Source organism: Carcharodon carcharias, chromosome 6 (assembly GCF_017639515.1).
Source record: "Carcharodon carcharias isolate sCarCar2 chromosome 6, sCarCar2.pri, whole genome shotgun sequence".
Classification (NCBI taxonomy): domain Eukaryota; kingdom Metazoa; phylum Chordata; class Chondrichthyes; order Lamniformes; family Lamnidae; genus Carcharodon; species Carcharodon carcharias.
The window spans coordinates 132,835,857-132,853,082 of NC_054472.1; the positions used below are offsets into that span (position 1 = coordinate 132,835,857).

The 17,226-nt window shown below is 43.7% G+C and overlaps 1 protein-coding gene across 1 annotated transcript in view; it reads left to right on the forward strand.

The window, feature by feature from the left end:
• The window catches only part of LOC121278831 (N-terminal EF-hand calcium-binding protein 1-like), a 273,038-nt gene that overhangs the window by 32,606 nt on the left and 223,206 nt on the right, over positions 1–17,226 (forward strand). Inside the window, exon 4 of the mRNA XM_041189290.1 lies at positions 769–794. Coding sequence (XP_041045224.1) covers positions 769–794 — 26 coding nt within the window. The remainder of the gene's footprint in view (positions 1–768; positions 795–17,226) is intronic.

A 17,226-nucleotide genomic window follows, 5' to 3' on the forward strand; every position in this document is an offset into this window, starting at 1 on the left:
CACTGGTATTGCATTTCAGCAGAAAGTATTCAACTTGAATGTCTCCATGGTCTTGTAAGTATTTCCCTTGCAGAAAGTTAGGTGGGTCAATGCATACCAGTATTTGGAACAAAAAAATGCAGCAACACAGCATCATTTTAATAAAGGTTGGTCTCACAGGAGATTGCTTCTTTAAAAGAAGAATTTTTTTGGAAAAATAAGTCAACAGGCTTCATCATAGGTCATTTGTGTTGGTGACATGACTACACCGCAATTTGGCACACCAATAAATTCCTTCACCTTTGAATGAATCACCATACATTCCAATGAACCATCCATAACTTTCACAAGCAATTTCTCCAAAGCAACTGACTTAATGATTTTGAGATCTTCTTCATAATTTTCAATCAGTGAGTTTATTACCCATGGCATTAAATTTGGCTGGAATTATTTCATTTTTGCAATGCCATCTAAAATAATCGATAAATTCTAATACTCCTTTTTCAATATAATTGCAAATAAAGTGCCAGTAGAACTCTAATTACAACATGATTTTTAAATTAAAATGCCACTGAATTAATACAGTCTAATTTATTAATATTTTAAAGATATGTTCTCAGGGGCCTTTTTTAAATGGAAATATGGCAACACTCCATGAGGCACAGTGCCATCCCATAAATATTTGATAGTTCTTTTAATTATCAAAGATGATCCAGGTTTAAAAATAGAAATGTACAAGGCAGCATGGTCGGCAATAATACTAAAAGTCTTTCCTTTCTTCCATTTTAGCAACCTCAACATTGAAGAAATATGTGGTAAGTCCTGTGCTTTCACAATTTTCTGTTCTCAATCAAGCAGCAAACAAAATACAGAAAAAAAGACAGATTTTGATTTCTTTTTGTCAGTAATATATAATTTTAAATGTTTTATTCCCCACTTGGAGCAATGTGATATTTTAAAATATATATATTTTTTCCTAACTAAAGTAAATTCATAACCAAACCAACCTTACTTTCCTGGAGTTGTATCTATGTTTTATATTATTTTCCCTGCAAAACACATGCAGAACTGGACATAGACGATCTAAAAGAGAGTTGAAAGGGGGGAGGAGTCATGAAGCATTTATCTACCTGTTCCACTGTTTTGTCAGTGTATTATAGATGTTTTTCTCTCTATTAGGTTTCTGATCATAATCTCCCAATACAATGTGGTCCAAATAATTGTTTGATTTATACAGATACTTGTAAATGTTTATAAATCAATTTGGCAATTATGAAGCATCATTTTCTCCCTAGGCCAATTCTCAGCGTCAGCTTAAAAGGCTGAATAGCTTGCAGTGAGGTCCTGTCAGTTTCTGGAGATGATCAAATTTCTAAGCCTATGTCTTTGACCATGCCTTGACTCTGTTCTCCCATGCCCTGACTCCCATGAATGACCTTGGCAAGTTCACTGTGTTAAGGGAAGTAAGTGTCAGCCTTGGTTCAGTGGTAGGACTGTCATCAGAAGCTTGCGAGTTGAAGACCTACTCCATAGATATGAACACATAATGTAGTGGTGAGGGACAGTGGAACTGTATACTATGGGAAAAGTTGGATTCCCCCTGAAAACAGGCGTGGATGTCATGATGCACAATGAATCCACATATGTTCCCTTTTGATGCAGGCTGTATGCAAACTATATGCTGCCTGCTCATTTGTCTGATTATAGTGCCCCAGTTGGAAGCATGTGTTTGAGTGACTGCACACCTGCGTAAGGGGTGCAAAATTGTGAGAGGCTAGAATGAGTTCAAGGCGAGCTTGCACTACTTAAAGCCAGCTTAAAGGGGTAGTTAATTTTGACTGCAGCAGGTGCTGGAAATTATTGCAAAAGTGAGTTTGATGTGGAAGAGGCACAGGAATGGTGCAATATGGCAGAGAACATGCTCTAAGATTCTCTGACACAGCAAAGAGACCTTGGTGCAGAAGGTGTACAGAAAGAATCATAGAATCATAGAATGGTTACAGTACAGAAGGAGGTCATTTATAAAGTTTGTTTGGAATACTTGTTTTATGGTGGCTTTTAATCTTACATTGAGGTCAATAGGACGTTGTGATGGTCAGTAACAGAGGAAAGGTAAGATATGGGACTGGTGGTGATTTGGGAATTAGGGTTGTGTCCACTGATGCTGCAGCTGGTGAGCCAATCATGGGTCCTCAGCTAGAAAAGGGATGTATTGCTTCCATCCTCCTGTTCCTCCAATACCACCTTTTCTTCCTTCTAGAATTTCTCCTTAGCTCGTCATAGTTTCAGCTGCTCAGGGTGGTGGGCTCCGTGACAGTGGAAGCTGCTCAGCATGGTGGAATGTCAGTAACAGTGGGAGCTCAGGTTGTTCAGCTCTCAGTAGCAGTGGAAAATGCTTAGGGTGGTGAGTTCTCAGTAACAGTGGGAATTACTTAAGGTTGTGGCCTCTCAGGAAGAGTGGGAGCTCAGTGTGGTGGGTTCTCAGTAACAGTGGCAGCTCATGGTAGTGGGGTCTCAGTAAAATTGAGAACTCAGGGTGGTGGTTTCTTGGTTACAGAGTGAGCTGAGCATGGTGGGCTTTCAATAACAGTGGGAGCTGCTCGGGGTGGTAAGTTCTCAATAACAATGGGAATTACTCAGGTTGGTGGGTTCTCAGGAAAAGGAGGAGCCCAGTGTGGTGAACTTTCAGTAACAGTGTGTATGCTTAGCATGGTGGGTTGTCAGTAACAGTGGGGGCTCAGGATGGCGAGCTCTCAGTAACATTGGGAGCTCAGGGTGGTGGGTTCTCAGTTACATTGTTGGCTCAAGTGGTTGGTTCTCAGTAACAGTGGAAGCTCAAGGTGGTGAGCTCTCAGTAACAGTGGCAGCTCAGGATGGTGAGTTCTCAGCTACATTGTTGGTTCAGATGTTTGGTTCTTAATAATAGTGGGAGTTCAGTGTAGTGCATACTCTGTAACAGTGAGAGCTCAGGATGGTGGGTTCTCAGTAACAGTGTGAGCTGTTCAGGGTGGTGGTTTCTCAATAACAGTGGGAGCTCAGGTGCTGGGGTTCTCAGTTACAATGTTGGCTTAACTGGTTGGTTCTCAATAATAGTGGGAGCCCAGTGTGGTGAACTTTCAGTAACAGTGTGTATGCTTAGCATGGTGGGTTGTCAGTAACAGTGGGAGATCAGGTTGGTGGGCTCTCAGTAACAGTGGGAATTATTCAGGTTGGTGGTTCCTCAGTAAGAGTGAGAGCCCAGCGTGGTGTGTTCTCAGTAACAGTGGGAACTGCTCATGGTGCTGGGTTCTCAGTAACAGTGGGAGCTCAGGTGCTGGGGTTCTCAGTTACAATGTTGGCTTAGGTGGTTGGTTCTCAATAATAGTGGGAGCTCAGTGTGGTGCATTCTCAGTAACAGTGAGAGCTGCTCAGGGTGGTGAACTTTCAGTAACAATGGGAGCTCAGGGTAGTGGGTCCTCAGCACCAGTGGGAGCTTCTTGGGTGTTGGCTTTCCAGTATCAAATGGAACTCAGGATGGTGTGCTCTCATTTAGAGTGGCAGCTCAGGGTGATGAGCTCTCAGAAACAGTGAGTCATCAGAGTGGAGGGATCTCAGTAACATTGGGAGCTCAGGGTGGTGGGCTCTAAATAACAGTGGGAGCTGCTTATGGTGGTAGGTACTTAGTAATAGTGAGAGCTCAGGATAGTGGGTTCTCAGTAACAGAGGGAGACCAATGTGGTGTGCTCTCAGTAACTGTGGGAGCTGCTTAGGATGGTGGGTTGTCAGTAACAGTGGGAGCTCAGTGTTGTGGGTTTTCGGTAACAGTGTGAGCTCAGGGTGGTGGGTTCAGAGTAACAGTGAGAGCTGCTCCAGATGGTGATCTTTCAGTAACAATAGGAGCTCAGGGTAGTGAGCTCTCAGTAACAGTGGGAGCTGCTAATGGTGTTGGGTTCTCAGTAACTGAGAGCTCAGGGTGGTGGGTTCAGAGTAACAGTGGGAGCTGCTTACGATGTTGGGTTCTCAGTAGCAGTGGGAGCTCAGAGTGGCCGACCCTCAGCACCAGTCGGAGCTGTTAGGGTGTTGGCTTTTCAGTAACAGTTGGAATTCAGGGTGGTGTGTTCTCAGTAACAGTGAGTTATCAGGATAGAGGGTTCTCAGTAACATTGGGAGCTCAGGGTGGTGATCTCTCAGCAACAGTGGGAGCTGCTTAGGGTGGTGGGCACTCAGTAATATTGAGAGTTCTGGGTGGCGGGTTCTCAGTAATAGTTGGAATTCATGGTGGTGTGGTCTCAGCAACAGTAGCAGCTCAGGGTAGTGGGTTCTCAGAATCAGTTAGTTGTCAGGTTTGTGAGTTCTCAGTAACATTGGGAGCTCAGGGTGGTGGGTTCTTAATACCAGTGGGAGCTCGGGGTGATGATCTGTCAGTAACAGTGGGAGCTGCTTATGGTGGTGGCTTCTCAGTAACAGTGGGAGGTCAGGGTGGTGGGCTCTCAGGAATAGTAGGAGCTTAGGACGGCGGGTTCTCAGTAACGGAGGGAGCTCAGGGTGGTGGGTTCTCAGTAACAGTGGGAGCTTGTCAGGGTTGTGGCTTTTCAGTAATGGTGGAAGCTCAGTATGATGAGCTCTCAGTAACAGTGGGAGCTGTTTAGGGTGTTGAGTTGTCTCTAGCAGTGGGAGCTCAGGGTGGTGGGTTCTCAGAAACAGTGGCAGCTCATGTTGGGGTTTCTCAGCAACAGTGAGAAGGTGGGTTCTCAGTAACAGTGGGAGCTGAAGATGGTGGGCTCTCAGTAACAGTGGAAATTACAAGGTTGGTGGGTTCTCAGTAACAGTGAGAGCTCAGTGTGGTGAGTTCTCAGTAACAGTGGGAGCTCATGGTGGTGGGATCTCAGTAACAGTGAGAAGTCAGTGTGGTGCGGTTTAAGTAACAGGGCGAGCTGAGGGCGGTGGTTTCTCAGTAACAGTGGGAGTTGCTCAGGGTGGTGAGCTCGCAGTAACAGTGGGAATTACTCAGGGTGGTGGGTTCTCAGAAACAGTGAGAGGTCTGGATGGTGGGTTCTCAGTTCGAGTGGTAGGTTAGGGTGGTGTGTTCTCACTAACAGTGGGAGCTGAGGGTTGTGGGCTCTCAGTAACAGTGAGAGTTTAGAGTGGTGGTTTCTCAGTTACAGTGTGAGTTTAGGTTGGTGAGGTCTCAATCACAGTGGGAACTCAGGGTGGTGAGTTCAGGTACTAATGGGAGCTCATTAGTGTGGTGGGCCCTTAGTAACAGCGAGAGCTGCTCTGGGCGGTGAGTTCTCAGTAACAGTGGGAGCTCGTGATGGTGGGCTCGCAGTGACAGTGAGAATCAGTGTGGTGGGTTCTAAGTAACAGGGCGAGCTGAGGGTGGTGGGCTCTCAGTAGCAGTGGGAGGTGATCAGGGTGATGAGCTCTCAGAAACAGTGAGAGGTCTGGATGGTGGGTTCTCAGTAAGAGTGGGAGGTCAGTAACAGTGGGAGCCAAGAGTCGTGGATTCTTAATAGTAGTGAGAGCTCAGGGTGGTGGGTTCTCAGTAATAGTAGGAGTTCAGGGTGCTCTGTTCTCAGTAACAGTGAGAGCTGCTCCAGGTGATGATCTTTCAGAAACAGTGAGAGCTGCGTTTGGTTGTGAGTTCTCAGTTACAGTGTGGGCTCAGGTGATGGTTCTCAGTAACAATGGGAGCTTATCTGGTTGGTTCTCAGTAAGAGTGAGAGGGCAGGGTGTGGGTTCTCAGTACTATTGGAAGTTCAGGGTGGTGGGTTCTTAGTAACAGTGAGAGCTGCTCCAGGTGGTAAGCTTTCAGTAACATTGGGAGCTCAGGTTAGTGAGCTCTCAGTAACAGTGGGAGCTGCTTACGGTCGTGGTTTCTCAGTAACACTGTGGGCTCAGATGGTGGGTTCTCAGTAACATTGGGAATTACTCAGGGTGGTGGGTTCTTAGTAACAATGAGAGCTCAGTGTGGTGGTCTCTCAGTAACAGTGAGAATTCAGGGTGGTGGGCTCTCAGTACCACTGGGAGCTGCTGAAGTGTGGTGAGCCCTCAGTAATAGTGGGAATTGCTCCGGATGGCTAGTTCTCAATAACAGTAAGAGCTCTGTGTGATGGGCTCTCAGTAACAGTTGTAGGTCAGGGTCTTGGCCTTTCAGTAACAGTGGGAGCTGAGAGTGGTGGGGTCTCAGTAACAGTGAGAACTCAGGGTGGTACCACTCGGAGCTGCTGAGTGTGGTGAGCCCCCAGTAATCGTGGGAATTGCTCCGGGTGGTTGGTTCTCGGTACCAGTAAGAGCTCAGTGTGGTGGATTTTCAGTAACATTGAGAGCAGCTCAGGGTGGTATGTTCTCAGCAAGATTGGGAGCTCAGGGTGGTGGGTTCTCAGTAACAGTGGGAATTGCTCTGGGTGGTTGGTTCTCAGTAACAGTAAGAGTTCAGGCTAGTGGGTCCTCAGTAACAGTGAGAGCTGCTCAGGGTGGCGGGTTCTCACTAATCGTGGGAGCTCAGGTTGGTGGGTTCTCAGTGACATTGGGAGCTCAGGGTGCTGGGTTATCAGTAACAGTGAGAGCTCAGGTTGTTGAGCTCCCAGTAACAGCGGGATCTAACTCTGCTGGTAGGCTCTTAGCAAGGGATGCCGAGGGGCATTGGTGCTGGTGCCAAGGGGAGTAACAAGGGCAGGTTCTCAGGGAGATTGACTCCAAAGGCAGTGCACAAGGGAGGGAGAGGGCAATGGCCATAGGACTCCTGCATTTAGTGGCCTGATTTTTATCTTTGGCAGGCATGCCCGATCGGTGGGCCCGGGAGCAGTTGGGAAATGGACCGCCATCCGCGATCTGTCCCTGACTGCGTTTTCACACTGGCTGGCCAATTAATGGCCAAGCAGCATAAAACACTGAAATGCTCTGCCGCGGTGGAAGCGGGCGGACCATGAAGTTTCCACAGGTGTGGTTGAGCGCTACAAGAAAGCTCTCTGAAGGCAGGCAAGCGTCTCAGGTAGCTAGAGATCTGAAAAAAGCTAAAATACAGGTTTTAAAAGCTGACAAAAAATGTCCTTGCACCATAATCAATCACCTGGAAATATCGCTGATAAAAATGTTGTCCACAGAAATTTATTTTAATTTTATTCAATCATGGAAATTTCATCTCACCCTTGGATGAGTTTTGATGAAGAATGTAAAGGCCACTTGATCGATTCGCCTGTCCACCAACCGTAAGGTTGGATGGTGAACGAAAAACCAGGGACAAATGTGGCGTGTTCCTGGACCCCCATGAGGAGGAGCAGCAGCACAGGGGAGGGAGCATCATGCTTCAGTAGCTCCACTGCAGCAGTAGTCGCCAGCCTCTGGTTAGGCGCATTAGCAAAGCGTACATAGGGGACCAGCAGCAGCCGGCTGCACCGAGAGTATCCAATGCCAAGATTGTACTGGACTTGCCTTAATCACATGCAGATGCCAGAGCAATAGTGTCAGCAAAGACTGCAGCTCTCAAGGATGGCCTTCACTGATTTATATGGCATGCTGCAGGAAGCGCAGCAATGCAAGGGCCTCAGTGGACACCAGTGTATGACCTCATGCCCTTTCTGCGCAGCATTGAGGAGAATCTGAATTGCTTCACTGTGGGGACATTGGTGTCTTTCCTCTGACATGTCTCCTACACCTTAACTCCCTTGTTGAGTTATGGTTGCTGAGTCTATGGGATTCTTGTATTGCACAATGTTCAGTCTATGGAATTTTTGGATTGCCCAGTGCTCAGTTTATAAGATTCCTGGATTGCCCAGTGCTCAGTTTATGAGATTCCTGGATTGCCAAGTGTTCAGTTTATGGGGTTCCTGGATTGCACCGTGTTCAGTTAATGGAATTTCTGGATTACACAGTGCTCAGTTTATGGGATTCTTGGATTGCCCAATGCTTAGTTTATGGGATTCTTGGATTGCCCAGTGCTCAGTTTATAGGATTCTTGGATTGCACAGTGCTCAGTTTATGGGATTCTCGGATTGCACAGTGCTCAGTTTATGGGATTCTTGGATTGCACAGTGTTCAGTTTATGGGATTCTTGGATTGCACAGTGCTCAGTTTATGGGATTCCTGGATTGCACAGTGTTCAGTTTATGGGATTCTTGGATTGCTGTGTTCGGTATCTGGGATCCTTGGGTTGCATACTGTACAAGCTGTAGTTTGGAGAGGTCCACCCTGAAGGTAGTGCTCTCTCTGGATTGTTGCTGCAATGATAGGTATATGCAACACTGGATGGAATGGAGAGCTGGCAGCCTTTTAAAAATGGCACTAGCACCTGCCCCCCCACATCAGGTCATGGTGAGATCTACACCTTGTGGCTTGTACCTACACCAGCATTGGACCAGCTACTTCATTGTTAATTGGCTGATCACTGCTTGATCATGGTTGGCTAGCCACATTTCTTCTCTGTGGAGATGAAACCATTTCGGGGCCTTCTGCTGAGACCTGCATATAAATTTAGCCCATTGTTCCTCACTGAAATTGAGATAGGAGAATTACCCACTAAAGACCCTGGCTCAATATGGCCTCCTGTTGAGAGCCTTATGCCACTCTTCCTCCTTTCTCTTCCAGCAGTTTGCCCTGCTCTATGTTAGCTTTGCTCATTCACTCTGTTATGCTGTAGACCAAGGATACTGCATACTCTTGCACACATCTTTGGGGAAAAGTAGTTTGTGCAGAGGCCAGAACAAATTCTTCCAGTGCATGTTACTGCACTGCCTGTAGATTCCAACAACTTTAAGTAGCAGTGCAAACCTCCAAACATTTCTAAGAATTCAGCAACCGCCAGTAAAAATCAATTAGCAACTAATCTGAAAATTTGTGTATGTTCTCCATCTATTTAGTAGGCCTCACAAAGAGGTTCCGAATCTTGTACTGTTCAGCATCAAGTATTTATTCATAACACATAACTATGTAAGTATATGTATGCTATAGCCCAAGCTATGAGCTAACTGCATGCTTGCTTCTACACAGGTCTCAATCCAGTCCATAACTGACTCTGGTCTCAGATCATGTTTCTCTTTATATCACACTGTGAGCATTATTGTTTCCCAGTCCCACATTAACCCTTGCTATGCCAGATACTCTTGTATTACACCTTCCTCTTAAGTCTTTGCCCAAAATATTTACATTACAATTATGCTACCCCTTCTTCCCCTCCTTAAGTCTCTGACTTTATAAATTCACATGGGCTGGAGGCTTGACAATTCTTCCAGATCTTGTTCTGGTCACATTTGGAGAAGTTGCAGGCTCTGTTGATTTTGGCAACATTTGTTGATTTGGAGTTATAATCTGTATTTCTGACACTTGGTTGTTTTCTTCTTATAGTTTTTTCCATTCCTTGGAGTTGACCTTTGTCAGCTCCCCATCTGCTCTGTCCGGATACCACTGGTTTGTCCCATCCTTTCCGGAGAGACTGTTCACTCCGTTTATTTATGTTACGAGCTCAGTTTTTCTTTTTCTGTGTGGTCCATCATGATTATTGTGGGAGTTGAAGGGGTCTCTCCCTATTGTTTGGATGTTCCTCATCAGTAGGCTTACCTTGCAGTTTGGCTTTTATTGTGACACTATTTTTCTGTGTGTCTCTGCGCTCCACTCTGGCAAGTTGATGGTCACTGTGGTGTTTATAGTGTCACAGCAACCATTGGAGCCTGGGGTTGGGGTTCATTCTTCTGTTGTTGGTCATTTTCCTGTGCGTCATCCACTCAACGTATTAATCTGAAAGTTTGGCGGGTCTGACCAAAGGAGGAGCTTCTGCCATCTGCAAAGAAATTGGACAAACCGGCTCTGTGAAGAGTGAAGACAATTCAGAGCTGAAGACCAAGTTGAATGTCTTTTTACTGGTGGGCCTCTCAGGAACTTGCAGTTCCATGTAGTTCATGACAGAGGTTGTCTTGATATCTTCTGCTGTTTTAAGAAGGTTAAAGGCAACACAGGCATCTTTGCTCAAGAGAGAAAAAAGATTAGTTTTGGATGACGTACATGATTTAAAATATCTGCTTGGTTGCCACACCCGAGTGATTCTAATATCATGCCTATGACTGGAAGTCAGATTCCTTCAAGCCCATAGAGTGGTGTGTCACCCAGCAGACAGAGGTTTCTCAGCCATGGTTCCTTATCCAAAAGGACCATAACACTGGCTCCTTTGTGCAATTTGAAGTTGGTGAGGTGACCTTTTACTGAGATGTCTGCATTCCAGAAAGAGAGTCCAGAATCTTTGACCTCACCCAAGAAGCACATTTGGGTCTCTTCCTGGAGTTGTACCTCAATCTTTTGGATTGTTTTGGGACCTTCCACCTATCTGGGTGTCTTAGCTTTGCGTGGCTTTCCAAAGTGTCCCAGGCAGTTGCAGTTGAAGCGGCAGATTGCTGAACATTGCTCTCGCCTTGGCCTGGAGTCTCTCTGCTTCTTTCTTACTTTACTAGCTGGACTGGGGTTGCTCTTTACCATGGCTTACTTTCACCCCATAAAATAGCTTGGTGTTGTTGTTGGATTTCAGACTGTCTGACTATTTGGATGGCCTTTTACAGACCCAGATCTTCCTTGGCCCATAATACATCTGAACGGACATCTTCAGCTATTCCGACAATAATTCTGTCCCTTCTGACTTAAGTTCTGACTTAAGGTCATCATAATCACAGCCTTCAGCTAATCTGTATAATTTGTTTAAAAAAGAGTTTACGGGTTCTCCAGGCTGTGGGACATATTTGTTGAATTTTGCTCTTGCTAAAATTTTGTTGCTTCATAGTTTAAAATATGTATTGAATGATTTTAGAACTCCATCAAATGTATCTGAGGGTTTGTTTATTCCTTGTCTCGCAATAATATAATCAGCTATTGGACCTACTGAATAAACTGGTGTATTCACTAGTTCAGCTTCTGTCTTTTTATCTAATCCTGAAGCTATCATGTATTTTAAGAATCTTTTCTGCCCAAGTCCCCAGTTTTGTGTTTGGGCTGGCCCTTGGATCAATCCAAATTGGTCTGGAAATGTTGATTTGTTGTCCATGCTTGGTTTAAGGTTCAGGTGAGTACAGCTCTAAATGCTGTGCAGGTTTTAAAGATGGCACTGTAGTAACTGTTTTTTTCAATGAGTTCTCCTGTGCTTGTCACATTTGGCAGGCTCCCATGGCAATGGCAATCCTGACATCCTTGTCTTTAGTTTTGTGCAGCGATTTACTCAATGAACTATTCTGAGCCTTCTCTGTGATATCGGAGGATTTTGGGGAATTTTATAATCAGTTTCTGGTTTTGGTTGAGGTTTTTAAACTTTCCATTTCTTTTCTTTATCTTTACAATGAACTCGGCTGCCACGTAGTATGGCTTTGACTCTGAACCCAGCCTGGCTGTGGTGATTTTGGAATCGGGCTGTTCTGAATTTTTTTTAACAGCACTGAAACTTTTTAAACCAATTCTGGCTTAGAACTAATATTTTTTTGCTCATCCCTGCTAAGTCCTTTGACTCTGCACTCAGTGGGAATTCACAATTGACCTTGTGAGATCTTGTGGAATCCTTAGCTGCACAATAGAGATTTTCTTCTGCCTTTCTACTTCCAAATCTGCAGTGGAGCTTCTTTCAGGCAATCTCCCTCTGTGTTTTCACTTGAGATGCTTTCAGCCTGGTCAGAATGCTGCTACTTTAATTTCCCTGCATTTAAATTTCTGCTCCAGCTTCGCTGAGGTTCAGGGTTTTTCCAAGAGCTGCTACAAATGTTGCATATTCTGCATCTATTCAGTAGGTCTCACAAAGAGATTCTGAGTCTTGTATGATTGAACATTAATTGTTTAATGATAATGCATAACTTTGTACATATATACAGGGTATGGGCCAAGCTATGACCTACCTCCATGCTTGCTTCTACACAGATCTCTGCCCGGTCCATAACTGATTCTACTCTCAGGTCATATGTCTCTTTACAACACAGATAGTTTGTGTTGAGACCTCGAGTCCTTTTTTTTTCTCTTCTCTCCTTTTCTTAAACATAGCTTGTTAAGTATAAGATTGGTACTGGTGTGTAAAAACATTACAATAAAGTGTAAAGAGCGGGGGATTCTTCAAGTGTAAAGAGCAGCAATACTAGAGTAATTAATTCAGTCATTAAATAAAATATGATGGTGATGGCAGGACGGGTGATGTGTTGCTGCTGCAGCATGTGGTGGCTGCTGGACATCAAGGTGATCCAGGGCGAACACATCTGTAGTAAGTGTTTGCAGCTTGAGGAACTTTGGATCCGAGGTAAGGTGCCACTTCAGGGAGGGGGAAAGTTACCTGGACACTTTGCTCCAGGAGGCGGTCACACCCCTAAGATTAGGTCATTCAAATTAGGCCTGTGATCAGGGAGAGGAGGGTGTGACTGCATGTGAAGCAGGTTTGGGGACCCAGAGAGTAGCATTTGAGGAGCCTTGGCACCTGCAACTGTCCAACAGTTATGAGGTTCTTGTAAGCTATAGGGACGAGACCATGAACTGCAGGGACGATAAGCAAACTGACCACGGCACCATGGTACAGGGAGCCATTCAAGTGTGGGGAGGAAATAGGAATGTAGTAGTAGTAGGGGATAGTATGATTAGATACTGTTCTCTGCAGCTGTGAACATGAGTCCCAAAGGCTGTGTTGCCTGCCCGGTGTCAGGGTTAATGACATCTCCTCAGGGCTGGAGAGGAACTTGGAGTGGAAGGGGATGGATCCAATTGTTGTCCATGTTGATATCAATGACATTGATAGTACTAGAAAGGATGTTTTGCTGAAAGAATTTGAACAGTTAGGAGCTAAATTAAAAAGCATAACCTCCCAGGTAATAATCTCGGGATTGCTACCTGAGCCACAGGCAAACTGGCATAGGGTAAATAAAGTCACGGAGTTAAATGTGTGGCTCAAAGATTGGTGTGTGAAGAATGGGTTTCAGTTCCTGGGGCACTAGCACCAGTACTGGCGTAGAAGGGAGCTTTTCCGGTGGGATAGGCTTCACTTGAACCGTGCTGGGACCAGTGTCTTGGTGAACCGAATAACTAGGGCTGTAGAGACAGCTTTAACCTAAATGGGATGGAGAGGGGTTGGTGGTGGGGAGGGTTCTGGAGAGGGGATATGTAAGCTAAATAAGCAAAAGGATATGGCAGCATTGAAGGGCAGCTATTAGGTAATGATACCCAGAGTGTGAGAGGAAAGGACAGAGTGTACAAACATAAAAAAGCAGCAAATAGAGTCAAACTGGGAAAAATTATAAAAAGGCAAAACTAATGGCTCTTTACTTAAATGCAGGTAGTATTCAGAACAAAATGAATTAATTAATGGCACAAATAGAGGTTAATGTGTATGATCTTATAACCATTACTGAAACAGGGTTACAAGGAGATCAAAGCTGGGAACTAAATATTCAGGAATATGTGACTTTTCAAAAGGAAAGGCAGGAAGGGAAGGGTGGTGGGGTAGCTTTGTTATTATGAGACAGAATAAGTATGATAGCAAGAAATGATCTTGGATCAGTAGATGCAGAATCCATATGGGTGGAGGTAAGAAATAACACAGGCAAGAAGACACTGGTGGGAGTAGTCTATAGGCCTCCTAACAGTAGTTAAGCTGTTGAACAGAGAATAAATCAGGAGATAATGAAGGCATGTAAAAAAGTAAGTACATTAATCATGGGTGACTTTAGTCTTCATGTAGATTGGGAAAATCAAATTGGCAGAGGTAGCCACGAGCAAGAATTCATAACACGTATTCAGGACAGTTTCCCAGAACAATATGTCATGAATTCAACTAGGAATCAGACTATTTTGGATCTGGTAATGTGTAATGAGAAGGGATTAAATAAAGGTAATTATAATGGAATGAGGGCAGAGTTGGCTGGGATAGGGGTTTAGCATAAAAGTTGGTTGATGAACAATGGCAGACATTTAAGAAAATAGTTCATGACTCACAACAAAGATATATCCCAATGAGAAAGAAGGATTCTAGGAAGGAGATAAACCAACCATGGTTAACCAAGGAAGCTAAGGAAAGTATCAAGTTGAAAGAAAAAACATACAATGTGGCCAAGATTCATGATAAGCCAGTGGATTGGGAAAATTTTAAAACCAACAAAAGATGATCAAAAAATAATAAAGAGGGAGCAAATAAACTTTGACAGCAAACTAGCAAGTAAAATAAAAATGGACAGTAAGAGCTTCTTTAAAAGGAAGAGAGTGGCCAAAATGAACATAGGCCCCTTGGAGAATGAGGCTCGGGAAATAATAACGGGGAACCAAGAAATGGCAGAGGAGTTGAATAAACACTTTGCATTAGTCTTCTCAGTAGAATACATTAACAGCATTCCAAAAACACTAAATAATCAAGGGACAAAAGGAGGGGAGGAAATAAATACTATAACTATTGCGGGAGAAAAAGTGCTAGGGAATCTAAATGGGGCTAAAGGCCAATAAGTCCCCTGGACCTGATGGGTTCCATCCTCAGATATTAAAGGAAGTGTCTACACAAATAATGGATGTACTGGTGGTAATTTTCTAAGAATTCTTAGATGCTGTAAAAGTCCCAGTAGATTGGCAATTTTCCAATGTAGCGCCCTTATTCAAAAAGAGAGGGAGATAAAAAAGGAGGTTACTATAGGCCGGTTAGCTTAACATCTGTCATTGGGAAAATTTTGGAGTCTATTATAAAGGATGTAATAACAGAGCACTTAGAAATATAATCTAATCAAACAGAGTCAGCATGGCTTCATGAGGGGAAATCATGCCTGACAAATTTATTAGAATTCTTTGAGCAGGATAGTTAAAGGGGAGCCAGTAGATGTAATATATTTGGATTCAAAAAAGGCATTCAATAAGGTACTGCACATAAGGCTATTTAATAAGATAAGGGTTCAAGGTGTTGAGGGCAGTATATTAGCATGGATAGAGGATTGGCTAACTAATCAACAGAGAGTTGGGATAAGGAGGGCATTTTCAGGATGGCAGCCTGTCACAAGTAGAGTGCCACAGGGATCAGTGCTGGGGCCCCAATTAGTTACAATATATATTAATGGCTTAGATGAGGGAAGTGAATGTACTATCACCAAGTTTATGGATGACACAAAAATAGGTGGGAAGGCAAGCTGTGAGGATGACATAAAGAGTCAACAGAGGGATATAGACAGGTTAACTGAGTGGACAAAAACTTGGCAGGTGGAATATAATGTTGGAAAATGTGAGGTTATGCATTTTTGCAGGAAGAATAAAGGAGCTGAATGGTATTTACATGGAGAAAGACTGCAGAAAGCTACAGTACAGGGATTTGGGAGTCTTCGTGCATGAATCCCAAAAAGCTAACATATAAGTTATATATGTAACCGGGAAGGCAAATGAGATGTTGTCCTTTATTTCAAAAGGAATAGAGTATAAAAATAGGGAAGTCTTGCTAAAACTATATAAGGCACTAGTTAGGCCACACCTAGAATACTGTGAACAGTTTTGGTCCCCTTTTCTAAGGAAAGGTGTACCGGCATTGGAGGCAGCCCAGAGAAGATTCACTAGGTTGATCCTGGGTGCGGAGTGATTTTCTTATGAGGATAGGTTGAGTACGTTGGGCCTGTGCTCATTAGAGATTAGGAGAATGAGAGGCGACTGCATTGAAATATATAAGATTCTTAGGGGTCTTGACAGGGTTGATGCTGAGAGGATGTTTCCCCTTGTGGGAGAGTCTAGAACTGGAAGGCATAACCTCAGAGTAAAGGGTCACCTACTTAAGGCAGAGATGAGGAGGAATTTCTTCTCTCAGAGGGTAGTGAATCTGCAGAACTCCCTACCCCAGACAGTGGTAGAGACTGGTTCATTAAGTTTATTCAAGGCTGAGATAAACAGATTTTTAATCAGTAAGGGAATCAAGGGTTATGGGGAAAAGGCAGGAAAGTGGAGTTGAGGATTATCAGGTCAGCCATGATCTCACTGAATGGCGGAGCAGACTCGATGGGCTGAATGGCCTACTTCTGCTCCTACTTCTTATGGCCTAAGGAATGTTTGCTTTCTGTGAGGCAACATAACTATATATAAAAAGACAAAACTCACAAGTGGCACCAGAAAATTCTGTAAAAATATTGGCTCCAAAATTCCAAAACCATTCTACTGAAGTCTACTCCTAGACCAGCAGAAATCCACCAGAATGATTACACGTTCCCAACACCCCACCAAAAGCATGTATTCCCAGGATGGCTTTTTGAATCTCCATCAACCACTCTAAGCCAGCAGTGTTGGGTTGCAGAGTCATAGGTATGGATTCCCTAAATTGGGAGTTGTCCCACATCACAAAAGATCTTCAAAAACTTCAGTGGTATTAGTTGTGGAATTTGACAGTGGTCCCTAACCTTGGCATAACACCATAGATTGTACTTCTTGGATTTTCAAGGACATTAACTTTGACTTATAAATAATTATATCTACTTGATCTGCAAGTTACTAACAGCACTGACAAAATTGATTTCATCAGTTGGCATTCAATCTGCTACTAGCATGAAATAAATAACTTTATCTTTTGCATATAATACTGATATTGAGAGGATCTTTTTAAATTAACTTCCCTGGTGAGAACTGGTAATGTCAAGGCCGGGTGCTTATTTAACAATGGGATCCTATTTTATGCTCTGATGAAGTGAATGCAGTGTAAAATCAGGCATGATGTCTGAGCTGAACCCACCAATCTCCTGCCCAATGGATTACATTAAAATGACCTCCTACAGGACCTAGAAGGGGAGCCTGAGAATCACATACATTTATAAATTGTCATATGCCAAAGTCATTCCTTCTGAACTAAGCACTGGAGTTAGCTTAAGGATTGGAATACTTGTGTGATTTATCAGTTTCCCAGTATCAAAAAGTGCAGCGCTCCTAATACTGACCTCTGGGAACGGCCTCCAGTCTGAAAAACAAACCCTTACCATTACTCTCTGCTTTCTGTCCCTTAATCAATTTTGTACCCATACTGCAACTGTCCTTTAATCCCATGGGTTGAAATATTGCTAACAAGTCTGATACTTGTAATTGATCAACTATATGAGATGGACAATAATTAGCCTGTGCAAACATTAATTTTTCAACAGTGTTATGATTTTATTTATATACATGTAAAGTAAAATGTTGGCCATTATGAATTATAGCAGAGCTTTCTGGGGATATCAGATTTCCTACATTTTCATTTGAGTCAATTAGAAAAAAATATTAGAAGCATGGGCACCACATAGGAGAATCTGAAACTTGTACAGGTTTGAGCTAACATAATGTATGGCAAGC